Source organism: Tamandua tetradactyla, chromosome 2 (assembly GCF_023851605.1).
Source record: "Tamandua tetradactyla isolate mTamTet1 chromosome 2, mTamTet1.pri, whole genome shotgun sequence".
NCBI classification, from domain to species: domain Eukaryota; kingdom Metazoa; phylum Chordata; class Mammalia; order Pilosa; family Myrmecophagidae; genus Tamandua; species Tamandua tetradactyla.
The window spans coordinates 152,147,786-152,175,457 of record NC_135328.1 but is presented as its reverse complement, the minus strand read 5'-3'; the positions used below and the strand labels follow the sequence as shown (position 1 = coordinate 152,175,457).

The window sequence follows — 27,672 nt, the reverse complement described above, 5'->3', positions numbered from 1 at the left end:
GGTACTGCTCCATAGTGATTGTTTTCTCCCACTTGTCATGGCAACCACACTATCCAAATGCCAGTGATGATCTTCATATGATATTTAAAGTGTCCTGTGTAAATCAGACCAACTGGGATTGGTCCTGATCCAATTTAGCTCAAAGTTGGCTTCCTGTCTTCCTTTAATAGTCTGGCTTCCAAACTATCAGTCAAACAAAGATTTAGTGAACATCTTCCATGCACCTGGAAAGACCTGGATGCTGGGGATGTACAAATGAGTATGGCAATGGCTCTGTTCCAATATATATAAGACGACGAGATGGGCATTAGCAACAAAACAAACTACTGGGGTGGGGGGACTGAGTGTACCAGGGGAATCTAAGAAGGCTTGACCGTGGAGGTGAAATTTGAGTTGGGTTCTGATAGATAAATGGGAGTCAGCCATGTGGGTGAGAGGCCATTCCACATAGAAAAAAACAGTACATCCAAATGGAAAAAGTTCTGAAAGTCAGGGCATGTTTAAAGACAGCAAGAGACATAGTTTGACACTTCATTACAAATAGAGATAATAGAGGACTCCTGTACTTGGGAGGCAGTGCCTTATTTTTATAATTCATGAAACCCCTATAGAATAGTGAATCTTCAAAGTTTGGAGACTCCCTTTGAGAATCTGATTTTTTTTTTTTTTTTTCCGCATAGGCAGGCACTGGGAATCAAACCTGGGTCTCCGGCATGGCCGGTGAGAACTCTGCCTGCTGAGCCACTGTGGCCCACCCCAAGAATCTGATTTTTAAAAACACAACTATGCATCTTCCTCCCTGAAGCTGTCCTCAGACTCCTGTTTAAGAAATCCTCATATAAAGTGCTTCAAAATCAGTTGAAATTGCACTGACCCTACACGGCGACAGCCACAGACACACATGGGCTCTACCTCCTTCCTCTGCCTGCTCGACTGAGGTTCTCTTTGGAGCCACCCTTACAAAAAGAAATGTTGGATTTTACAATTTCTGACCCCACTGGGATCTTAAGAGTGTTCTGAAGTATGCGATGAGCAGCAGCCAGCTGCAGGCAGCCATTCTAGTTCATATGCAGGAGATGCAGGCATCCTCACAGCCACTCAGGCAAATGTGGGCGTCCACCGGGCTGCAAGCCACAATTTGCCCTGAGCCCAGAGTCAAACCTCCAGTTAGCAGGTCTACAAAGAGAACATTCCCTCCACAGGCATTAATGCAAGGAGCCAGGCACTTTTGATGATGATGTACTAAGGGATCAACAAAGTACACAAATATAATGAAAAGGCTGAAATATACCTGTGGGATTTAGTCTAAAGACAGAGATTTATAGCCTTCTGCAACCATTAATTCATTGCCTTCCTCGTTTTCTCTGAGCCTTAGGCTGTAAATAATGGTTAAGGATTCTTGCTCTACTTTACGAGGTAGATGAGAATTCAGATCAAGTGAGAGAATGTGACACAACGCTTTGAACTCTAAATATTCTGAAAAATGAGACCAAAAAAATGGAAAAGCTAATGATAATATCACAGGGGGGAAATGTCATTTTACCCAACAACTCTCAACAGGAAAAAAAAAACCAGCTAGATACCTAATAGAGAGAGAATAAATAGTATTTGCCATTGGCTATATCATAAATATGTTTACTTTATCTGTTCATTATACAGTATTTTAGAAAGGAAATGGAAAGAAACAGACCCTCAATATAATTCCAGGAGACAGTGGAGAAGCTTTTGCTCTGTGGGGGCACATACTGAAGAACACTATCAGGCACGTAGTAGGTACTCAGAAAATGATTGTGTTTACTGTTAAAGAGCTTGTTGAACTCAGAAAGACCAGCTGTCTGGGAACAAGCCCAGTGAGGCCATTCCATAACGGGAGGGCCTCCTTGACATTTTGCCTCTTCACCCCACCAACTCCTCCAACTGCTCAAGGCCCCAAGCAGTTGAAGGCCCCGTGGCCCAAGACTGATTCCTGCCCCAGCACCCTCTGTGGTTCCACCACCTGCTGCTTTTTCCCATCTCTCCAAAACTTTGCCATCTGACTTCACACTGGTTGTGGGAGATAAGCCACTGAAGGGTGTTGAACAAGATAAATCCAGACGCCTTCAGGGCAAAACAAACCAGGCCAGCAACATGTAAATTCAAATACAGCTCAACACATCTTTGACTTCTCCATTTATTTACTCACTCATTTATTCACTGTGCTCTTTTCATATTCAGGCATTATGCTAGGGATATAGAAATGTATAAGATACTATCTGCATTGCAATAAAGAAGACAGATATATAAGCAGGCATTTAAGTGACAGAGGTTTGCAGATGAGATTGTGGGAGCAGAGTGAGACACTCACCCAAACTGCAAGTAATCCTGTGGCTGCACTGTAGAGGGGACCTCAAGAGACAGTAGAAGGGGCAGGCAGCCAATCACAAAGAACTCTGCTAATCTCAAAGGTGATGGAAGCACCATATATGGTGTTAAGCCTGGAAGTGATTTCAGCATGTACATTTTAGAAAATTCCTGAGACAATTATGTGAGGATAGAGGAAGACAGAGAGGAGAGGAGAGTCGAGATCTGGAAGAGAGGGGAGTTGAGATCTGAGGCAAGGAAAAGGTCAGGAAACTATTGAAGTAATGAAGGCAACATGTCACAAAAGGTTTGCACTTCAGCAATGGCAACTAAATGGGGGGGCACAGTAAGGAGAAATAATTAGGAGGCATTTCTATTTAGACATGTAGAGAAGGGGAAGTCTTCAGAGTCAAAGGCCTGACTCCAACTCACAGCTCTGCCACTCGGCAGCTATAAGACCTACAGATTTCTTAACATCACAGAGCCTCAGTTTTCTCACCTATAAAATGGGCTAATTATATAGAATTGTTGTGAGGAAAAAGAATGAGTGCAAAGAGCATAATCTGGCGTAGAGCGGGCATGCAACAAATGTCAGTCCCATTGAAGGAAATGGTAACATGTGACACTGGTTGGAGTTAAGTGCAGTTTTTGAAAATAAAAAATGAGAAAAAGGGAATGAGCAGAGATCAAATGCCATAGAACCCTAGTGTTGGATGATGAACCTTGCACAAGGATAAACCACAACTAAACAATGACACTGTAGAGAGTTACTTGAACCATGACTTGACTAGAGGATCCCCATATCCAGGAAAACAGGTCATGTGGCATAGAGGACCTACATATATATTCTCTGAGCCCCAAACCCCAGTGAAAGGCTAATTAGAGCTCAGTCTTCCTACTGCTGAATCCATTTAACAGCACTTTTTTCTTTTTGCAAAATCAAAAGCAACTCGGACAACCCCAGAATATTATTGCTCTCCATTCCTTTATGCCAATGCCACAGTCAGATGATTGGAGTCTGGAATCAGAGGAATGTAGGAATACAACAAAATATTATCCTGCTTCTTTTCAACGGTTCATATTGATAAAGTTAAGCAGATTTACCTAACAGGCCACTGCCACCCACTTCCATGACTCCACTATTATTCTTCCATTCTCCCTGTTTCATGCATACACTCAAAGATCTGACACTGAACTCACAGGAAGCCCCAGTATACTAGACCATTTCCTATGTAAACCTGGGGTGGGGGTGTGGATGGGAGCAGAGATCAGTCTTAATAAAGCACCACCCGCCAGCACTTTCACTGTGAAAAATCACCTTTATGCCCCACTCAGGTGGAAACTCAGCACCACTTGGAAAGGCAAAGTGGTTTCCGTGCAGCAGGTATTTGCTACATCACTGTTTCCTATTTAAGAGGGTTTTTAAAATTTCCCTAGGGTGCCAAGATGCCTTTGTTGTGAAATATGGTTAACACGAGGTGCTTTTTTTTTGTTATTGCGTCAATCAGATTAGGTCTCTGTGTGTGTCATAAAAGTAAAGCTCAATGAGTATAGAATTGTCCTGTGATCTCAAAGAAATACAAAGTAAAAAAGGCAGGCAGGTGGGGTTGGTGAGGAAATTGCAATGAAGGGAGAAGTGAAATAAAAGAAAATCTTCTCTAGACCAAGAATAAAATGCTGAAAAGCAGTTGGCAGAGCAGAAACCTAAAGGAAAACTCCTTTACCTACCTTATTTTACATGAAAATGGATGATTTAGATGTTAATATTTTTCAAAGTTCAAATGAATAATTATCTGACAAATTTAATCGGTTCCTCTTAATATGGTTCATAATATCATATTAAAAATATCCAAACTCTTGCCCAAACCACCAAAGACTCATATTAGTAGAACATTTTCATGTGCTCTAAACCTACAGGCAATTAAGATAAATTAAACCAGGGCATTGTCCCACATTGTTTCTAAGTAAATGTTAAAAATTAGTTGACATTTAAAAATCAGGAGATTTACACCAAAAAAGTTGGCTTTCTGGATTCCTAACTAATTGAAGTATTGGTGGGCCCACACGCCTACATGACAAATATATGGAAATAATCATGGATTTTTTTTAAAATAATCTCAGAGAAACCAGAGCATATTTAAAAATGGAGCTAGGAGTTCTAGTCGCCAATTCTGAAGGTTTGAGTCCCAATTTTTCTATCTCCAGCTCCTTTTTCCTCCCTAAACAGTTAATCAGCCACCAACAAATATTGAAAACCCCTATTCTATGGCCACCCAGGCTTTACTTTGGAGGCTGCATCATTTATGGACCACCAATTCACATTGAGAGAAATGAAAAGGTTAAGGCAGTGGGAGGTGTCTGGTGGGTGGAAAGGTCAGAAAGCAGAGTATTAACAAGTGGGAATTTCTTATCAGTGTTCAATCAGAGTCTCGTGCCATATAACTGATTTCTGCAAAATACTGAGCTTTGAAATTTTTAATGCTTGAGTTTTAAATAACTCACCGAAATGCGTCCTTAAAGCCCCAGCACAACTTTATTCAAATACCACATTTGATTTAAATAGAAATGTCCCTGTGTAAAAGATTCATTTCCAAGAGTTCATGTCACTACCTTTAGAATGGAAGGTGGTGGGTGTTAGAGGAAATGGAAAGGTAAGCCAAAAAATAGGCCAATAGGTGGCTATTTTTACAGCATAAATTCAGAGCTGCTGAACAAGGTCAGCCATTCCCCTTCTGCCTTACATCAAGGTACACAACACACACACACACACACACCACACACCACACATGCACACATACACTGCCTTCTGAGGTCATCTATATGCCAGAAATAGGATAAATGACCAGGAACTGACCAAGTCAGGAGGGCAACAGGAACTGAGAAATTCCAGAGCTGAATCACAAAGAAAAAGTACTGGACTCAAGTTACGAATTCCGACTACCCGAGTCTCACAGATAATGTTCAGTCTGCAGCGCTGCTAAATCACCATAGGGAAGAAAACTATTCATTCGGAGTCATTTGTTCAGATTTTACAACTGGTTCAATCTGATCTTTTCGACCTCTAGGGAAAACGTCTGCTAATTAAATGAAGAAGTCGGAGCTTCCCAAAGCAGGTGCCACACATAAGTGACAGCGACAGGACCATGTTGGTCCCCTGAGCTCTGAGGTCCTGGCCAGCCAGCCTTGGCCTCCTCTGGTTACCTTAGAGTATGATACAAATATCATTTTCTGTGTGTGCTATGAGGTAAAAAGTTCTAGAATACACGGCCTCAGCATCACAACCATACAGAAATCTTTAACATTCACATCACAGCTATTAGCTGCACACCTAAGCAGGTCCAACTAGGACTTGACCTGAATGGCAGTGCTTTATTGTAAATTCTTTTTTTTTTACGTTCCCAGTGCTAAACAGAAGTTTCTTCCCTGCTAACTTCCACCCCAGTTAAGTCAGACTAGTTCTGCGACATAGACCCAAAACATACGGATCCCAATATAAATACGCTTCTGTTTGAGTTATTTAAAAATCAGACCTACTGTCTGCCTTATTGACCACCCTTCCCTCAGTGACCACCTCCAACCCGCTCTCCCTTCCAGGAAAAGCTTGGAGCCTGCCTTGTCCCTCGAAGAGTTGCCCCTGCAGCTAGACCTGCCCCATGAGCTTGCCAAGCCCATCCTTCACAGCCCGGTGCGGCTGACCCAGGGTTCAAAGCCCAAGCACAGGCACCTCTTCCTCTCCAAGGACTGGCTGGTCATCGCCAAGCAAAGGTAAGCTTCAAGGCCATCTCTGCCTCGTTCTCTGCTTTAAAAAACAATTTCCCATCAAGACCCAACCATCTCACAGCAGTGCAAATAGCCCCGGAGTGCCTGCCTCATCTGCTGCTCCAGCCCCAGTATTTCAGAGTTGAAAGGGAGCTCAGATCCCTTGATTTGCCTCTTCATTTGACAAGTGAGCCCACCAAGGTCCTCAGAGGCTATGTCCCTTAGACAATACCCCCTAACCAGTGTGCAGAAAACTACGAAGAGTACAGGAAATTCATCATTTAAAAAGAAGCCCAGGGTGGCGGGGGAGGCCACAGTGGCTCAGCAGGCAGATTTCTTGCCTGCCAGGGAGGAGACCCAGGTTCGATTCCCAGAGCCAAAAAACAAAACAAAAACCAGTGTGAATTTGACCTTTTGGTTTGATAAATGTGTAGAATGTGTTCACAACAACACCTTTGAAATGAGAAATTTAGAAACCCAATAATTGAGTTAGCATTAACTCCTAAATACTTTTTACCATGATAATCTTTTTTTCTCTTTGGGAAGTTATACCATGATACTTCTTCGTATTTGCATAAGATTTGGGAGGGACAAGTAAACAGAAATGCAATATTAATTTTCTTGCCTGCAGAACACTCTGGTATTATATAATTGCAATGTCTCCTTTTGATTTTTCCTGCTCCCTAGAACATATGCATGTGTACGTGACATGTGAATTGTGTGTGCATCTATATGCGTAAAATATATATGTGTGTTCATGATACACAGCCAATCTAATTCACCATAATTCTCAGAAATGAAAGTTCTCACCCAGAAGATCTTTAAAACTGCCAGATTATTAATTGCTAAGGTCACTGATAGGGCCCAAATTAATTCCTTTCTTCCAGGATCTCAGGGTTTTCAACTCACCCAGGGGAAAGTCTGAGTCTGCAGAGGAAATGCCCTTCCTGGGGTTGCCACCTGGACTTGCACCGGGCGGAGAGGAGAAAGAGAGCAAATCCACTGTACCCCCCCCTCACCACTTCTCCCCTTTCCTCTTGCTGGCCTTAGGATTTTTGGTATATTCACCCAATCCAAACGAGAAATGGGACCAGGGATCATCCACCAACTAGGTTAACTCTGTTCATCTCCCCTGGGAGGAATGGGAGGATTGGATCAAGAGGTGAGTCGTGTTTAGAGAAAAGTCCCCCTTCGTGGGAAGTGGTGGCATGGGGAGATGTGCCTCTGGACAAATGACGTGTCAGCTGCCCACCCAGCAGCGCCTGCGCCACCTCCTCCCCACGCTGCACTCCTCTCCCCTTGGTTTGGGGGTTCCTCTCCTCCACCCTGTAGATCATGTAGAGGAAATGGAAAGTAGCCTCTCCTCAAGATGAAGGTCCTTTGCAGAGTTTCCAAGTTACCAACTCAAACAAGAAGGCCATGGCCGAAGCAGCCCAGGGCAAGGTGTCAGCTGGCATTCGGTGCAGGACGATGCTCGAAGGACACAGCGGCCCCTAGGGCAGGACCCAGACGGACCAGGGCATGTGACCCACTGAGCACAAAGTTAGAATCCAGGGCAATGACTATAAAGAAGATGGTTACGGGGTGGTGGGGGAGGGTGGAAAGGTGGAATTTGCTGTCCAGAAATGAGTTGTGCTTGCCCGCTTCTGAGCCCTTTAATTGCCCACAACAAAATTCAGAGATGAGCACAAGACACGTGCTGTATTCCCAAGGCCGGATCCCTGGGGAACCCCAGCTCCACTCTGTAATTATTGCTAAGGCAAGTCCATGCATTTTCCTGATTGAACACCTCTACAAGCCAGGCATGTGTCAGCAGGTTAAACCCCTCCCAACACCATCTTAAGGTTGAGGAAGATCAAGTTTGGAGAGGTTGCGCACTCACCCCAAGTGCCACTGAGCAGTTGTGGCAGAAGCAGGATTTAAACTTGTATTTTCTCCAATGTCTGAGTAGCTCTCTCCACTAAGTCTCACTGCGGCTGATACTGAAGGAATGCCTTCTGGCTATAGCCACATTTCCGAGGGGCTCCTTCACATCTTCTGGGATTTAGTGTATTTTTCAGAAAGAAACTCAAAGGCACAATCCATGTGACAGCTTTGCAAAAATTTCACACTAGTAAAGAAAAACAGGGAGGGTAAATACAGGTCTTAGGTTTGTGACTTCCTCAGACAAATAGATGGGGTCTCCTGGGGGAAAGCTTTGATGCCCATAATCAGCAGCGGGGTCATCATACAAAGCATTATCCCATTGGGATAATGGAAAAGACTTCAGGAAAGTTGTGGGGTAGCTGGTATAGCAGTGGAGGGAAAGGACCATATTGTACATGAATGGCGATAACTGGAGAGGCAGAGGTGGGTGGGGAGGCCTGTTTCTGTTTTATGGGAAGCACACTGACAACATTTTTATACTTTCATTTAATTTCCCCTGGAAACTTCTATTTTAAGCTTTGGGGGAAAACGCACCATATTTTAAAAAGAACTCCTCACATCTACCCAGCATTATTATTTTTTTAGATACTTAGGGATTTCAAAGAATTCAAAACATATCTGACATCCTCCCCCAGAATCCCAGGCAAGGATATGTTGTTTTGAGACCAGAGAAAGCCCCGGAGGAGACATAAACAGAAGCTGGGGAAATCCTGCCCCAGGAGCTAATTTCGTGGCCACAGGAAGCAGAATGGGGATTTCTCAGTCTCCAAGCTCCAGCGCATCCCAGTGAAAGTGAAACAACTTCTTCCGCTGGGGTCGTTACAAAGAACGCCCTGCAGGGGGTGTGGCCTCAACCACGAGGCGCTCTTTATTCAAAGGCACATCCTCAGTCCTTCCTCAAAAAAAAGCCAGTGCTCGCCTAAAGCGTGCTTAGTGCTGAGAAACTTGGAAATGGACACTGTGAGCACAGCGGTCCGCCCTCCGGGGGTGCTGTAGGGCCGCCCCTGCAGGCACGTGGCGCCCGCGGGTAGACAGGGTCTGACAGCCCCGGAGCCCGCCCCGCAATCGCGGGTTTCCCAAGTTGATGAAAAGAATAGCAATACCAGGATTCCTTTCCATCCACTTACCCAAGGGAGAGCCTGGGGAAGCGTGGGCGAGAACTCTTTCCGGAAAGCTGCATCAGATTGTTCACACTCTCTCAGTAGCCAGGCCCTGTGAACCACCTTGCGTTCCTCAAATGGGACCGGCTGTTTTTGCTCTGTTCCTGTGCTGGCTCTGGTCTGGAACAGTCCCACCTGTGTTTCCAGAAGTGGCTTAATGCCATGGCTAAAAGCTCACACGCTGGAACAATATGGCTGCGTTCAATCTCAGACCTGCCACCTAACTGTGATTGAAGCTCTATGAGCCTCAGTGTCCTCAGCTGTACTATGGGCATAAAAATGGCACCTACCTCATAGGATGGATGGTGGTGAGGAGTGAATAAATTACTATATGTACAGAGTTTAGATCTGGGCCTGGTACATATATTTATGTGCATGTTTGCCATGGAGTGGCTTTCTGATGTACTTTCAAGGCAGGGTTCTGAGGCCCCACACTCATCACAAAAAGAAAAGGAAAAGGCAATCTCTCTCTCTCTTCCACCAGCCTGAAAGTTAATAACCTATTAACTAATTATATCTGGCATGTGTTGAGGATCTGCTTTGTACAAGACATTCTGCTGGTGGTGTTACAACAGAGAGCCATGCACTCGAGGACTTTATAAAGTAGTGAAAAGCTTAAGATCTGTTGGCCTTAATGGACAAAAGGGAAGGACCAATGACTAATTCTTCACTTTGTTAGTTTTGTGGGGTTTTTTGTTTTTTTGGTTTTTTTATTCAAAGGAAGAAACTCCTATAAATTTGGAAAATCTATCCAATGTATCTAATTTTAGAGTCAAATCCTCTACCATATGTTTTTAGGATATACTTGGTCCCATATTCAAATATGTATAAGGAACCATTTTATAAAGAAGTTTGACTGTAATTTCAGAGGATTCGAGTTCTGATTTTTAAAGCATTATGGAATTGTGAGCCACGTGGTGATTTTCAGATCTGTGTGATTAGCATAAAGGAGTGAAAATCTTCAGTAGCCTTGGCAATCTTTTGAAAAAATAATGCTCCCTTTGTCTCCACAGCCTAAGGGAAAACTGTTCAGTTGTGTTTTACTATAAATAGCAGGAGACAAAGAAGTTGTGTATTACCTAATTTCCTAAATGGTTTTGAAAGGTCCTTTTGCCCTTGCTTTGAGCAATAGTGATTCTCAATCGATAATAATCATCCCTGGGACATGCTGCATAATTCGCAGGACTTGAAGTAAAATGAAAATATGGGACCCCTTCTTCAAAAATTATTGTGAATTGTAAGTCAGCAGCAGCAGGGCATCAAAACAAGTACAGAGCCCTTCTGAGCTTGGGGACCTGTGCACATCAAGGGTCATATGTTCATGAAGCTGCCTTTCTTATGGACTTAATGTATGTGAAATCAGCAAATATATTTGATGAACTTGCAAGCTTTGCTGTGACATATTTACCAATATTTACCAATATTTGGTTATATTCACTTTGTTCCTCAGAAGGTCTTATTTATTTGCCAAAAACCATGTTTTAGAATAAAATCGATGCATCTTCAACATAATTTTTTCAAATAAAATATATGTTTAAGTGCATTTCTCACATTTTCAATGAATCTAACTAAATGACTTTAACTGGTTTAGGCAGAAAATATTGTCAGTCTAGATTTCACTCACAGGTTGACGTGGCACGAGCCTCCTGACACTCACTTTATGAAGTCTGTGCTATCAAACAACATAAATTTGAAGAGTCTAAATTGCCCAATTGTACTAATTTAAATAACAGATACGCCGCTGTGATGGTATCTAGACCGAGGATCTCCAGCAGCCAGCCCCGATTTCCAGTCTTTAGAAAGACAGCATTGCCTTGATGATGCTTTGTCCTTCTCCTGGCTTCAAAACCATAAGCCAATACATTTCCATTGTTAAGCCACCCCATTGCATGGTATTTGCTTTAGCAACAAGGAAATTAAAACAGTTTTTGGTACCAGGAAGGTGGGGTGCTGCTATTGCAAATACCAAAAATGTAGAAATGGCTTTAGAATTAAGTAATGGGTAGAGAAGAATTGTGAGGCACTTGATAGAAAATGGCTAGATTGCTTTGAAGAAACTGTTGATAGAAATATGGATGCTAAATGTACTTCCAATAAGAAGGCAATAATGTGTTATTGGAAACTGGAGGAAAGGTGATCCTTGTTTTAAAATGAAGAGAACTCGGCAAAATTGAGTTCTGATGTTGATTGAGAGACAGAACTTGAAGGTGATAAATTTGGGTATTTAGCTGAGGAGATTTCCAAACTAAATGTGGAAAGTGCAGCCTGGTTTCTCTTTGTGGCTTACAGTGAAATGAGAGAAGAAAGGGATAAGTTGAGCACTGAATTCTGAAGCACAAAGAAACCAGAACTTGATGGTTTGAAAAATTCTGAACCTGAGATAGTGTGCACTGAGACTAAAGCCAGAAATGGCTCTATCAGGGACTTCCCGGAGCATCTGGAAAGTGAGTCCCCAGAGAATAGGGCTCCATATGAGGGTTTAATTGAACATGGATCCAGTCAGCCATTCCAGTGGAAGTCAGGATTCTAAATGCAGTTACGCAGGAAAGATCTGTGGAAAGTCCTTATATCATGGTTTGGATCCTTGTGAAATATATGTAAAACCAAGAAGGTTTTTGAAAACTTTGAGCAGAACCACCGTGAGCTTGGACTGAAAGGAACAAAGAAGGGACAAATTAGAGGAAGAATGACTTCAAAGGCAGAATCTTGGAAGCTGAGGTCTGGACTGGAGAGATTTCCTTGAGCCAAGAGAGCAGGTCCACCCATGTGTGGAAAGGACAAGTGCACCCCTGCATTGGGAGGGGACAGGCTATCTGCTCCAGTGCTTGGAGGTGGCAGGCCTTGTGTCCCATTGTTCAGGGAGAGTGCTGACACCCCAAGACTCAGGGAAAATGGGGTCTATGTCCCAGCATTCGTGGAGAGACTAGCTAACAGCCTGATGCTCAGAGAGGGTGGAGCTTCGCCCTTGTGTCTGGGGAGAGCATGGCCACTCCACAAGCACAGGGAAGAGGTGAGTCTTCCACTCTCTCTAGCCTGGCTCATACAAATTTTGTTCCTACAAATCTTAAACCTTGAACTCTAATGGTGTTTGCCCTACTGAGTTCCAGAATTGTTTGGGACTCCAGTTTTACTTTACATTTCTCCCTTCTGGAATGGGAATGTCTGTCTTATGCCTGTCCCTCTAATGTATATTGGAAGCAGATAACTTCCTTTTAGGTTTCACAGGTCCACAGACAGAGGGGAGTTGTGCTCCAGGACACACTCAGAACTGATTTTGATGAGATTTTGTACCTAGTGTTGTTATCGAAATGACTTAAAGCTTTTGGGATGCTCAGATGAAGTGGATGCATTTTGCACGTGGGAAGAAAATGTCATTTTGAGGTCCAGATGGTAGGCTGTGGAGGTTGTAAGCTAAGTACCCCGGAAAAATTTAATCTGTTCCCATGGGTGTGGACCTACTGTAAATAAAAAACTCTTCAAGAAGTTACTTCAGTTAAGTGTGGCCCAAATGAATCAGGTTGGTCTTTAACCCAGATTGCTGGAGACCTTTATAAGCAGAGAGAAAGACAGAGGGAGGTAGCAGAGAGAAAATCAACGGAACCAGGAAGAGAATGGAGAGGCCAGAGGAGCCATGTGCACTGCCACGTGATGAGAAGCCAAGGACCAAGGATCACAGGCAGCCAGCCCTAGAACACTGGTTTTGGAGAAGAAAGTATCACATCAGTGATGCCTTGATTTGGACTTCTCCTTGCCTCAAAACTGTGAGCCAATAAATTTCCATTGTTTAAGCCAACCCATTGCATGTTATCTTCTTTTAACAGCAAGGAAACTGAAACACTCTGCATTTCTCACACCTGGGGAAAATTTCCTCCTAGAACTTACCTGAGGTAGCCCATTTGGCTGTCCTAGAGAGCAAACCTCCTGAATATTCCAAGCATAATAATGTGTTCTTGCTTTGTACCAGACATCACTCGAAGTTATTTGTAGTAATTCATTTGTTTTCACAAAAATTAAGTGGAAATGGCATCCCATCACTTCTGCCATTAATCTCCTCTTAGGAGCAAATCAGCAAGTCCAGCCACAGACAAGAGGAGGGAAAAAATTAAGCTTCATCTTTTGAGGAAATCAATATCAAAGAATTTGTGGACATATTTTTAAAGCCGTCACAATAAACATGAACATTTTATTTAAAGCTGTGAGACCAGATAAGATCAAGGAATGGGCTTCAGCATTAAAGGTGGAGAGAAGAAGAACTAGACAAGAAAGAAAAGAACAGGAGGCTTGTGAAGTGGAAAGAAAACCAACAGAGTGTGATGTTTTGGAACTAAAAGAACAATGTGTATCAAGAAGGAAAGTGTGATGAACTCTGTCAAATGTGGCTATTAGGAAGGATCATCATTTACCCTGGTTTGTGTCTCTGATCACACATAAGTTTGTCCTGGTGTTTTTACTAGTTAATTCTGCTTTCACTCTCCAAAGCAGTCCAGGTTAGCGGTCAATCGTACAGGCATCCTACACGTAAGTCAAGTAGCGTGAGCCCTGAGACCTGGCGATTGCATCAGGCAACGTAGAGGTCAACATGGAGCCATGGAGGGTTTATCTACTTGGTGGTTTACTGTGTGACATCCCTCAGCATGTTTTTTGTATTCTATTAAAAGCTACTAAAGACCTAAATAAAGTGCTAACAATAATAGCTTAAGTATAACCTGCAGTAACATACCACATTGAAGTAAGATTTTAAAAATCTCAAACATTTGGGTGCATAGGCAGTTCAATGGTAGAATGCTTGCTTTCCATGAGGAAGACCTGGGTTTGGTTCCTGGACCATGTATCTAAAAAAAAAAATGTAAAAAATCACAAACGTGATGAGTTCACTAAGTTTCAACTCTTTTCAATCACTACTTAATATAGTCACAAATTACACTAAAGTACTAATGAAGCTTTTATCCAAACCCACTTGATGATAGCTATCTTGAAAAATATCATGGCTACCATAATGCTATAAAATTGGTAGGATTTTCTTGTGACTGTTGATGTCAAAACAAAATAATTTGACAAACTGGTAGAAAGAAAAATCTTTAATGTGATCCAAGTAGGTAAAATAAGACAGATGTCCCACAATTCACATTTATTCATAATTATGCATTAAATGCTTTTATTTGATAAAAATATTTAAAAGCTCATGCTGTAGTTTGTTTCCTGGTGTCTCATCTATCCAGCTCCCCATCTCTGCCTCGTGCTCCTATCTTCCTTGCTGAATACTTATAAAGGGAAGCAATGCCTCTCATTTCTACCTTTTAACCATACCAAATTTTAATTACAATGTCTATAATTTATTTGGCCCTTACTATGTTGATCACTTTCCACAACTTAATGTATTCCATACCTAACAACAATTATGAATTAGTATTATCTCTGTAATGCCCTTACGTACTTGCTCAAATCAAAAGCCTACTACGTGGCATTTAATACTTCCTTGCCTTGTTCACAAATGTTGCCGCTGGTGAAGTGAAAAATTACTTAGATGAATTATTAATCTGCTATTTAAACACAAACCCTGGCTCATTTTTGTACTTTTAGAAGATGGAAAGCTCACATTAAGTTCCATTCTATGTACTTGTCTTAAATGGTTTTTTCCTTGATGTCCTTGACTTGGTGGAGAAAAGCCTCTCCTCCCTCAGGAACAGGAGATTATCTTGACTGTGCAGGTGAATACTGGCAAGGAAGAAGAGTAGAAATGGTAATGACCTATAAAATCATTCTAAGTGTTTCTAAGTAGCATTTTCATTTTGTTGATGTGAAACTACGAAATGATTGTACTACCTAGAGGTAACTGCCCTGTGGGTCTGGGGCTCCAGCTGGGGAGAGGATGGTCCCAGGAGGCCACCGAGGTCACCATAGCTGCTTATAATGCCTTTCACAAGATAGTCACAAGCTGGAGAGATCAGACTGCTGGGGGAGGCAGACAGAGAGCCAGGGCAAGACACAGTGGGATGGATACAGAGGCCAAAACCCAACACTCAGTGAGTGGTTATTACATGGTAAATCTTTTTGAAACCCTTTGCATATACAACCTAATTTTATCTTTACAATAACCCTATGAATAAGGTACAAGATTAGTCAGTTATTGTCACAAATATGACACAGAACATACCATCTTAAAACAGAGTAGCTTATGAAAACAAGCATTTGCTTCTAGGTCATGCATCTGCAGGTCACCTGGCTTTCAGCTGATCTTGACTGGGCCCAGTTGGGCCTGGATACCTGCCAAGGGTTCAGTTCAGGTGCTCCCCAATGTCTGTTATTCTTCTGAGACCAGCAAGACACTCAGGGCATGTGCTCTAATGGTGATGGCTGAAGTATTAGAGGGCAGAGCCAATCTCACAGCCATGCTTCAGAACTTTGCATGCCTCATGCACTCTCATATCCTATTATCCAAAGCAGGTCGGATGGTCAAGTCCAAAGTCAAGAATCCGGGAAGTACACGGTGGCCACTGTGAAGCCAAGTCAGGCATGTGGATGTGTAACAGTACTAAAGGGGAGTGAAAATTTGAGAGCACTCATTAAATCTAACACAGGCACTATTATTGTACTCATCTTAAAGATGAAGACACCAGGAAGGGTTAGAAGACTTGCCCAAGGTCCCACTGGTGGCAAGCAGAGAAGCTGATATTTAAACCCAAGCGAACTGGCCCAGAGTCCATTCTGTTATCCAAGGCAGGTCTACTCCAGATCCAAGGATCTGCCTAAGAGAAATCATGTCCATTTAGGTGTGGCTCTGGTACAGATGAGTTTACCTGCCAGTTTACAGTCCTTTAGGCTAGGGTGGAATTACAAATGGCCAAGTTTTCCCATTTAGAGAAATTACTCCCCACATCTTTTCAAAAATTTCACTAGTTATTCAAAAGTTTACTTTCTTCTTTATATTTTGCTCTATTTTCAAATTGCCTGCAATGAGCAAAATAAAAGTACAACTTTTATGAATAGAAAACAGAGAAATTTTAAATAAAACTTTAGTATTTCCCTAACGTCTGAGAATTGGTCCATGAGAAGATTTGTTGAGTACATTTAAATATATTTTGAAGTAGATTTTTTTAACTCTTAGAATTCCAAAAATATGTCCCTTTATGAATACTGAGCTTAGTTTGATAATTTTTATCAGAACCTAAAAATCTACTCCATGTATATGTCTAGGACAAGAATAGATTTCAATTACTTCAAAAACTGTTTTCTAAGTATCATGAGCTATTTTGCATGCAAAGGATAAAAAAAAATAATAAAATCATTATTTAAAAATTTGTAGTATCTATACATTAAATAAGTGCTTATAACAAAATAATATGAGTATAATTAAAATTGATGAGAAGAGTTTTTATGTTTTAAAATTTGAATAGTTTTTCATTTTAACAAAACTGTGCCAATTTGGGCGATATTTCTTAAAATTTCAGGGAAATACAAATAGTTTTCTATCAATCAGTTTCTTATTCCTGACCAAATTATGATGTAGATTACGAAATAGTCATTCAAAGGAAAAACCATGAAAGGAGAAATTAAATCTTATTTTAACCACAAAAGAAATGAAGTTGTCATTACTTATTATATAGATGACACAACTCCAGTAGTTTCATAGAAACAAAAGGGATTTTCATGTGCTGGTATCATTGTGCAATTGGCATGTGTCACCCTGTTTCATTGTAAAAATTCTATCCTAAGTTCTATTCAGATACAGATAATTACATGTATATATCTGTTTTCAAAACCTTTAAATATAATTGTGGTGAAACTTTCAGGAGTATTATTAAAATACAATTACTACTTAAAAATGGGATCTCTTGTTTTGCTATTAGATATAAAATTTCAAAACTAGGCTGTTTTATTTAATACTATCAGCCTTAAATGTAATTATTAGAAAATAAGAAAGATTCACAATATGTGACAAAATATGTTAGTTCAAAACTATAGAAGAGCAAAATTTAAATCAATCCAAAAATAAGAAAAAAGCAATGCCATAAAAAGTCAGAAATAACCAATATTAAGAATAAAACTAAAACACTAAAAACATAGCATGGTAACTTTTAGCCATAAAAGAGCATGAGGAAAACCTTTACAGCAATTAGTTCAAAAGTTTAAATGAAACATACAATTGCCTAGATTAAAAAATTGTCAAATTAGTCCAAGAAAAAATAGAAAAGTCAAACAAATTAATGACCACTCAAGAAACAGAAGCATTAGTCAAAGATCTTGTAAAACAACACCAAGCTCTGATGTTTTAAAGACAAGTTCTACTAAATAATTGCAGTTCTGTACAAATCATTACAGAGTGAAGGTCAAGTTGATAATCTAGCTGTTTCCCTTTTTTTTTTCTTTTGGCCTGGGAAGGCTCTAGGAATCGAACCCACGTCTTCAGTTCAGCAGGCAAGAATTCTTGCCACTGAGCCACCGTTGCACCACCCCTAACTGTTTCACTTTTTAAGATTGATATAACCTTGATAACCAAAACAGACAATTACATAATAGAAAAAGAAAACCATAGGGCAGTCTCACTTTTGAACATAGATATAAAAAAAAAACCTAACTAAAAGCAAGCAAACCTAACCCAATAGTGTATTAAAAATTATGCATTGTACCAAGTAGAGTTTAACCTAGAAATGGACAGATAAATGCAATTCACTTCATTAACAGATTAAAGGAGAAGAGAACATGTGATTTCTATGGTGACCCCAATAAATGCTAAAAAAAAATTTTTTTAATTCAACTCAGTTATAATTAAAGGAAAAAACAAACACATCTCTTAGCTAATGGGGAAGGGTGTGGCTGCTATTTAGTATTGTATAGCAATTCCTGTTAATGGTGTAAGGCAAAAGTTTGTACATAGATACACACATGCATATATATTTGTAAGAATTAAAAAAGAGGAAAGCAAAACTCATTATTTTCTACTAATGTAATTAGAAGTTTGAAAAATCAAGCTAATCAATGGTCAAACTAATAAAATTAAAAAGACAGCCCAACAAGACAGCCAAATCTAAGAATAGGCAGAAATCAAGTCTTTTATATATCTCCAATAATCAATTATAAAAGGTGAAAAATAAAAAATAAGAAAAGCTCCAGTTTAAAATAAACAAATTTTATTTTTAAAAAAACTAGGATGAAATCTAGGAAAAATAGTGGAGAGCTATACTATACTCATGGATAGAGAGTGTCAATTGTAAAGCCATCATTTCTCCCCATCTTACCTTCCAATTTCTGTGTTCAGTCCAAATCCCCAGAGGATTCTTAATAGAACTGATTCTCAAATTATTAACTGTGCCAAAACAGCTCAGTTGAGTTTGCATAGAAAAAGAGAATGAGGCCAGACCCTTACCTTCTACTGTCTACCAAAGCAAAGCATAAAGCCATAGAATTTAAACCAGATGTCTTTGGTTCATGGCATTATGGATGATTTGCTTTTTCCTTGTTTCTATTTTTCCTGTATTTTTAAAAGTCACCCCCCAAAAAGAAAATATGTCAAGTAAATATATCAAGTTACTGCCAGAACAAGGAGGAGGAGGAAGAACTGGGGAATACTTGAAGTCGTTTCTAAATAGCACTTAGAAAACACGGCACAATGGCAGAGCTGACTATAGTACACATCATGCCAGGGTCAGTAGGCTCAATATGTGGCTGTATCTAGTGGCCATGGTTACATGTCTGTAAGTTACCTAGCAATGTTTGTTATCATCACAGGTTATGTCTCCATATTTAGATGTGTATATATAAATTTGCTATTGATAAATTATAATTTTATCATTTGCACTAAGATAAAATTTTACCATAAATCCAAAATGAAATTCAATTTACTAAAAATCCTATCCTTTCTCAATTTTGTTTTTTAATGTTAACTGGAATGCCAAAATTGTTTCATATACAGCATACAGCCATTAAAGTAAATATAGACTAGTTTATTTTCTTCCACTTTCTACCAGTACAATTCTGTGGTGTGCCAACAGCTGCAGAAGTGCTGGGCATATTCCAGCCCTGCCCCAGGAGATAACAGGTTAATTATATTGTTTTATTTTATTTTTTAATAAGTTTATTGAAAAATTTTCACACAAAGTCCATACTTGGTGTACAACCAATGGCCCACAATATCGTCACATAGTTGTGTATTCAGCACCATGATCATTTTCAGAACTTTGGCATGAGTCCAGAAAAAAAAAATGAAAAGAAATAAGAAAAAGCTCATACATCTCATTCCCTTTACCCCTCCTTCTCACTGACCACTAGTATTTCAATCTACCCAATCTATTTTATTTATTTTTTTATCCAACTTTTTTTACTCATCTGTCCATACCCTGAATAAAAGGAGCATCAGACACAAGGTTTTCACAATCACACAGTCATATTGTAAAATTTATATTGCTATACAATCATTTTCAAGAATCAAGGCTACTGGAACACAGCTCAACAATTTCAGGTACTTCCCTTCAACCACTTCAATACACTATAAACTAAAAAGGGATATCTATATAACGTGTGAGAATAATCTTAAGGATAACCTCTCGACTCTGTTTGAAATCTCTCAGCCACTGAAACTTTTTGTCTCTTTTCTCTCTTCCCCCTTTTGCTCAAGAAGGTTTTCTCAATCCCATGATGCTGGGTCCTGGCTCATCCTGGGAGTTCTGTCTCATGTGGCCAGGGATATATATATACCCCTGCGAGTTATGCCTCATGTAGGGGGGAGGGCATGCATTCACCTGCCAAATTTACTTAGAGAGAGAGGCCACATCTAAGCAACAAAAGAGGTTCTCTGGGAGTGACGCTTAGGCATAATTATCAGTAGGTTTAGCTTATCCTTTGCAGAAATTAAGTTTCATAGGGGCAAACCAAAAGATCAAGGGCTCAGCCTATTGAATTGGTTGTCCCCACTGCTTGCAAGAATATCAGGAATTCCCCAAATGGGGAAGTTGAATATTTCCCCCTTTCTACCCAGGAGGAGGAATTTTTGCAAATACTCTTTTATTCATTGTCCAAATTACTCTGGCATATATGGGGGCATCACACAAACCTGTACAAACCAACAAGATCTCATTCAAGGTGACCATTCAACTGACCATTCAAGTTAAATTAAGTAATGGAACTATCCAAAATATAAATTTTGCAATGGTTAATGATTGAAAACAATTTGCTTTATCATTTTTTCTTTGGAAGACACTGACCAAGAAGTGCTAAATTTCTCCCTTAGTTGCAGCTGTTACATTTACTAATGAGCAGGGCCTACTATTGGGTGAAGATGGGCTTTGAAAGTTTCAAATCCCTGTCCTACCATTTCTGAGCTTGAGAAAATGTTTTCTCACCTGCAACATGAGGATAATCAAACTCTCTTGTAGGGTGTGAGAAAAGATTTAATGTTAATTCATCAAGTCTTTGATGCTCAACAAATAATCTTTTCCTTAAATATTGAAGTAAAACCTAAAATGGAGTAAGTTTTTAGGATGGTGTGGCAGTGGAAGTTTTTCAAAATTCCTGTAAGTTCTCTTGTTTTTTAACCACACAGTCTATTGTTCCAGGTTTATTTTTTGGAATAACTCCTAAAGTATGGATGATGGAAAGTTGACTTTGTGGTCGGTTAGCCAGACACCCCAATTACAGTGTGTGGGAACAGAATGAGGGGACGGGGCTGGTAAATAAATGCTGTGAGTCTCCCTTTTTCAACTTTCTTTTTGCTCATGTCTGATTGCTTTACTACTTACTGGATTTGTACTTAGGAAAGACTGATAGGAATGAAGAGTTACATTATTTAAAAAAAAATGGTTCTTGAGGCCCTTGGGACTTCTTCCCCTCAGTGAACATTACTGGACTAACCCATAGTGCAAGAAGAGAGGAAAAGGAAGGGAATTCTCATGTCTCAGAAGCTCAATCTCCTTTCTGCAGCGGGGGAATCCCCTGTGACCTTACATCTGCCCAGGCTACTTTCCCCATTAGCGGATGTGGAAAGTGACATTAATACAGTGTCAGCCAAGGGACCACCTCTAACTGGTGTCAAGGTGGGACACCATCCCGCAGGGTCAAAGTTTAGAGGGAGTAAGGATGTGGAGAGGTTATTTTAGGTTTCTTTAAAGCACGGTATCTCTCACAATGTCCTGCTAAAGCATAACCTAAAATGAACCATTTTTGTGGTACATGTTCAGTTCTAAGAAGATTGCTGTTGCAGCTGGATAAATGGTCCAGTTTCTGATTTGTTAACACAATTGAACATCTCTGCATAACTGTACAACTGGTTACACACCTCTGCCTCCAATGAGAAACTATAATTATGGCAGCACCGCTGGACCTGAAACCTTTTGACATCAACCTGTGTGCCCATACGCCATGATGCCTGAATGCGGCTTCCATGGACTGAATGATATAATAAGAGCTAACGTTTTATTCTATGTTGACTATATACCAGGCACTGTGCTAACATTTTTATGTTATGTATGTAATTGGGTTCTCATAGCAACCTGCTTTGGTATTTTGATTATCAGCTTGAAAATGGACAAACTATGCTTAGGTCACTTCTTGCCTCAAATCACAAAACTAGTAAATGGTGACGTTAAGAATTGAACCTGGTGGGCTCCTATATTAGTTAGGGTTCTCTAGGTTCTGTTTCTCTAGGTTCTCAAGAGAAACAGAATCAACAGGGAACACTCGCAAATATAAAATTTATTAGAGTGTCTCACGTGACCATGGGAACACAGAGTCCAAAACCTGCAGGGCAGGGTGTGAAGCTGACAATTCTGATGGAGGGTCTGGATGAACTCCACAGGAGAGGCTCACCAGCTGAAGCAGGAAGAGAGCCTGTCTCTTCTGAATCCTCCTTAAAAGGCTTCCAGTGATCAGATTAAAAATCACTCATTGCAGAAGACACTCCCCTTTAGCTGACCACAAATGGAATCAGCTGTGGATGCAGCTGACATGATCATGATTTAATTCTGTGAAATGTCCTCATCGCAACAGATAAGCCAGCACTTGCCCAGCCAGACAAACAGGTACCACCACTTGGCCAAGTTGACACATAAACCTGACCATGACAGCCCCACACTGAGCTGGTGCTGTAAAGTGCTATGTGGAACCTCCTAGGTCTGGGCCTGGGTGTGTTAGGAATTTATCTGGATGAGACTTTATTGATATAACTAGTGAAAATTTTTTCCAAAATATTTAAGGAAAAATTATAAGAGAAAACAATTGATCCTTCGAGGCTGTGACTCAATTCTACCCAAGTATTCTGAAGAAAAGTTATTTGTCTTTGTCTCCTCCTTTTTCCTGATTTTCTAGTTCAAGTATTCTATAAAAGCATCATTCCCTGGTGATTCAAATGTCCTAAGAGTGATTTTATCTTTGAATTGTTCCAGGTTGATATTTCCCCATTGTAGGCCCCTGTTTATTTTTATTAGATGCCAAATTGTTTGGGTTTTTGGTTGTTGTTGTTGTTAAGCCTTCTACCAAACTACTAAGCCCAAGAGTGCTACCCTCTGTAGCCCAGGAGAGATTCAGAGCAAGGTTGAAAACAGATAAAAGATAAAAGAGGAAGGTGATTCCATCTTTGCCACTTGAATCACATCACCTTTCCAAGGACCCCAGACTTCCTCCTCAGCTTTCAGCAGGGTTAGTTCTTGCAAATTTGTACCAGAGAGATAAGCAAATAAGAGAAATGAGCAAACGAAATGTGGGAACTTAAATACCCACCACTTAAATAATGGCCAGCCTAAAAATTCGCTAAGGGGATAGCAGTACACTAAGGTCAAGATAGAGGGTCCCCTTTAATGAGGGCCTGACAGTGCAGCTGAGGCCGAAGCCAAAATGTCCTCTCCCCTCACTTCCCCCAGATCCACTCAGTGATGGAGACCATGTAATTCTAACCCAACCCTGGTGCCCTTGTCTCGTCTCTCACCTGGGCTGTTGCACTGCTCTCCCTGCTGGCCCAGCCTCACTTCAGTTTCCCTGTCACCATAGAAGAGCCTTTAGGACCCCAGTGACCAAGGCCCCCCACCCACCTCACCCCTTCACCACCAATCCTCCAGGGCAATACCAGCTCCGTGAAACAGCCCATAGGTCCACAGGCCTCACGCACCTCACGGGGCATTCAGAAGGCTTTATACTCTGTCCCCATTGCACACGGGAATGCTTTGAGCTTCCCAAACGCCCTGAACATTTCCCATGTCCAGGACTTCTCCCCTGCAAATTCCTCCACCGGGACTACCCTTGAATTGCTCTTTGTGACCTCCTACTTACCCTCTGAGATTCAGCTCGAATGGCACCGTGTCACGAAAGCCTTCCTCAGCTGCCACAGGAAGGGTAAAGGGTGAGTTGTCCCTGTCCCAACATCCCCAGGGCCTCCCTATAATTGCACAGGGTCACAGTCGCCTCGGGGACAAGGTGAGCCTTATCCGCTCAGTCTCCCAGGGACACCCACAAAGTCAGGGCTCAACAAAACTTCATAGGATCAATGGAGAATTTTTGACCCAACAGGCACACTTAGTTCCTAGGAAATAGCCATTTCAGCCAGAAAACTGCAAAACAGCAACACAGGGCAGAGTGTTAAGAGAGCAGAAGCTGCAGATTTGCCATCAAGATTTTAAACATCTAGATGCCAGTTTCCTCCTCTATAAAATGTGGATAAAAACAGTACCCACCCCCCACTCCCCTGTCCCTCATAGTAGTGTTATGAAGAAGAAAAAAAAAAGACAATGATTGGAAAATATTTATCACAGTGTGGGAGCAATGAAAGTGCACAATAAATACCAAGCTAAAAAAAAATAGGTGACTAGATCCACGAACCCTTAGTTTTGTTTTTCCCTTAATCACTCACAACAAAATCTGAATTGAGGTATGCTTTCCCTTTTCCGTAATTAGGAGCCAGATACCTTCTTCCCACCACAGCACAGGATCATACCAAAGAGACTGTCAGGAGCGGAGGTGGTTGCCACGGGCTGGGCTCTGGAATCTGCAGGCCTGGAAAACCCATGGTTTACCACGGAAACCGTGACAGGCCCTTCGCATTCACACCCAGCCCTCGCTGCGCCCCACCAGGCCTCCCGAGGCCCCTGTGAGCAGAGGCCACTGCGCCTGCGGCTGAGAAGCCCACTCTGTGGTTTGACTTTTCCTGTCCACCCACCTGCTGCAGGGTGGGCTGGGCAGCTATTACTCACCGCTGCCTCCTTCCATACCCAGAGGGCAGGGGAAATCACAGGCCTCCCGGCCTCTGCCTGCTCCTTTCAGGACACTTGCATTAGCATTAGCTGAAAACTGAGACTTTCCCATCAACCCCGTCAACATCTCTTCTGAACACAGTCTTGCAGTTACGTTTGAGAAAAAACTGTCCTTTTGGAAGAACCAATCTTTCCCTTATAGCTTCATCTCTGAGGAGCTATTGGCATTACCCCATTTCAAAGAGGGTCAACCAGTTTTCTAATACTTGTAGACCTGGGATAGCTTTCTGATCAGCAAAGACCTGAAAACTGTGTCTTTGCTGCACACTGATTTCTGGTGAGTTTACAGTGTAAGATTCTTATTTACCTTCATTGGGAATTCTGGAAGTTGCTGCTCTCTCGGCTCTCTGCCTCCCAAGCAAGGTCCCAGAAGGGAGCACCATAGAAGTCAGTGGTTGTTCCATAGATCAGAGTTTCATTGGACATAAGCAAGAGGCATAAAATACTTAATTTTGATCCCCAAAGCAAGAAACTGATATGGTAAATAAATAAAGCATTCAGCGTGCAGTGGGCAGAAGTGGTAGGAATTGGGGAGAGGTGGTAGGAATTAATTGATTATTCTTTTATTATTATCAACAAATGATTGTTGACTTCAGTTACAATGAGGATCTTTCAAACCAATTGGAGAAAAAAGATGTGCACAAAATATGAGCATCCATTCCTCCATTTGTCTTCTTAGGAACAACAGTCCAAGTTCCAATAGATGCTTCAAGTAAGAGAGTATTGTGCATTAAGAGTGGGAAAAGCAGTACACTATATTCCCATTTTGGATATTCACATAACAACCCTTTTAAAGGTACTAAGAAGTTCTGCAATAAAGAATTTAACTTCGCATATTGGTTAGGATAGGCTAGGTTATGCTGTGGGTAACAAACAATTCCAAAATCTCAGATTAGAACTACAAGAGTTTATTTCTTGCTCATGCAACATGTCCACTGTGGGTCAGCTGTGATTCAGTTCCACATTATCTTTGTCCCAGGACCCAGGCTGATGGAATCACCTCTAGTTTGGCCATTATTGGTCATCATGTTAAGGGAGAAGAGATGTGATGGGATATTCACTGGCTCTTAAAGCTTAAGCTCATGATGATAAGTCCTTTTTGGCAACTTAAAAGCAGAGGGACTATTTCACCTGGATGGAGCAGCCCCATAGGATAGATCTGGCCCGAGATGCCAGAGCCAGGATGACCATCACACCTGAAGAACCTGGAATCGAGACCAGACTGAGGAAGGTAGCAGGTTAAGGGCAGTATTTCCTTTGGGAAGAGACAAGTAAGTTCAGTGGGCCAGGAAAAACAAGTCCACATCTCTTTAAAGCGTGGAGGATAGGGCAGGTGAAATAGGTCCAGGTCCAATCCAGAGGCCCAGAAGGTTGACTTAGTAAGACAGGAAAGAACAGATTCAAAAAGCAGTCTCCAAAAGACCCTTTGCCTGGGTTTTAGGAGTCCTGTTTGGTAGGCAGGAAAGGACATCTGGATACACATCTGTTCAGGCTGGAACACTGAATTCCACAAAGAGTATGGAATTCAGTTTTATGCTTGCACAGACCAAAAGATCCTCCCAACTTCTGCTGAGAAAAGCCTATACAGACAAAGGGTACCTGTTCTAGTTTGCTAGCTGCCAGAATGCAATATACCAGAATCAGAATGGCTTTTAAAGGGAGAATTTAATGAGTTGCTAGCTTACAGTTCTAAGGCCAAGAAAATGTCCTAATTAAAACAAGTCTATAGAAATGGCCAATCAAAGGCATCCAAGGAAAGATACCTTGGTTCAAGAAGGCTGATGAAGTTCAGGGTCTCTCTCTCAAGTGAGAAGGCACATGGCAAACAGGGTCAGGGTTTCTCTGTCATCTGGAAAGGCATGTGGTGAACACGGCATCATCTGCTAGCTTTCTCTCCTGGCTTCCTTTCACGAAGCTCCCTGGGAGGCATTTTCCTTCTTCATTTCCAAAGGTCGCTGCCTGATGGACTCTGCTTCTTGTGGCTATGTCATTTTCTGCTCTCAGAATCTCCTCATTCTCCAGAATGTTTCCTCTTTTATAGAACTTCAGAAATTAATCAAGACTGACTCAAATAGGTGGAGACATGCCTCCAGCTAATCCAGTTTAACAAGCACTTTTGATTAAATCACATCTCCAGAGAGATGATCTAATTACAGTTTCAAACATACATGAATAGGGATTAGAAGAAGAGGTTGCCTTTACAAAATGGGATTAGGATTAAAATGTGTCTTTTCTAGGGTACATACATCATTTCAAACCAGCACAGAACCCAACGCAAGCACTCACTGACTCCCAGTGGGTTATTTTATAGATTCCCTTCCCTCTTTTATAGCCCAGGAGGATAGGAAATTATCATGAGACATCAGCCTCAAATAAATCTGGCAGGTCAGGGGCTCTGTTTGCAGACAATGGAAAAGGTGATTCCGTATAAATTCAGTTTAGGCTTCCCCTGGGGTGGAGATGAGCACCACTGAGATTCACTCACTGACAGACTGTCCCAGTGTCCCTGGAGAATTGAGATGGTATGACTGATTTATGCAGAGAATCCCATACTTTTCAGTTCAGATGGCTTTAAAGTTATTCTATTAAACTAAAGGGCTGACTTATAACAGTCAGGACTTTCTTATCTGGAGATCTTAAGGCATTAGTCAGTCCAGACTAAAAAATAATTATCAAGTTAAAAATAGGAGAATACTTCCTTAAATTGATAGATCATTCATACTTAAATCTACTACATTCTTAACAGTGAAACATTAGCAACATTCCTATTAAGTCAGACAAGGCAAAGATGCCCATTATTTGGCATTGTATTAGCAATAATACCCAATGAAATTAAGCTACAAAAAGAAGTAAGAAATATGTGGCAGGATTGCTAGATATTTCTCAATATCCACTTTCCCTTTTTTTTTTTTTTGTCACAGTAGTAGAATTTCTAGCAAAGCACCTGATCACCCAGAATGAAAACTACATTTTTCAGACTCTCTCGCAGCTAGCACAATGGCTGTGTGACCCAGTCTGACCAAAGGGATGAAACAGGAAGTGTCGTGGTAGCTTCTGGGAACTTCCCGTGAAGGTCAGACAGCATGTGCCCTTCACCCTTTTCCTCTTTGGCCTTTCTTCTGTTCTGTTGCTCAGAACCTGGATGCTGCCATCTCAGCCCTAAAGCTGAGGCTACATCCTAGGGTTGGTGAAACTGTGTGGAAGCTACCTGGAAGGCACCTAGGCCCATGAGGATTCCCAGAAGAGCACTGCCAAAC

At 41.2% G+C, this 27,672-nt stretch overlaps 1 protein-coding gene and 1 long non-coding RNA gene across 4 annotated transcripts in view; one reads left to right on the top strand and one right to left on the bottom strand.

Moving 5' to 3' along the window:
- Positions 1–27,672, top strand: part of TAGAP (T cell activation RhoGTPase activating protein) — a 108,654-nt gene that overhangs the window by 37,877 nt on the left and 43,105 nt on the right. Inside the window, exons 1-2 of one of the 3 annotated variants that reach the window (XM_077149397.1) lie at positions 5,629–5,714; positions 5,935–6,105. Coding sequence is in view for 1 of the 3 variants with exons in the window: in XM_077149396.1 (XP_077005511.1) it covers positions 5,935–6,105 (171 nt within the window). In the remaining 2 variants the exon portion in view is untranslated. Of the gene's footprint in view, positions 1–5,628; positions 5,715–5,934; positions 6,106–27,672 lie in introns of those variants that run through there. The other 2 variants (XM_077149398.1, XM_077149396.1) reach the window with 2 other exon arrangements.
- LOC143674080 (uncharacterized) overlaps positions 1–27,672 on the bottom strand; it is a 66,817-nt gene that overhangs the window by 24,677 nt on the left and 14,468 nt on the right. Inside the window, exons 2-4 of the long non-coding RNA XR_013170853.1 lie at positions 14,803–14,900; positions 13,906–14,017; positions 7,982–8,209 (exon numbers count right to left, since the gene is read on the bottom strand). This is a non-coding gene — a long non-coding RNA (uncharacterized LOC143674080). The remainder of the gene's footprint in view (positions 1–7,981; positions 8,210–13,905; positions 14,018–14,802; positions 14,901–27,672) is intronic.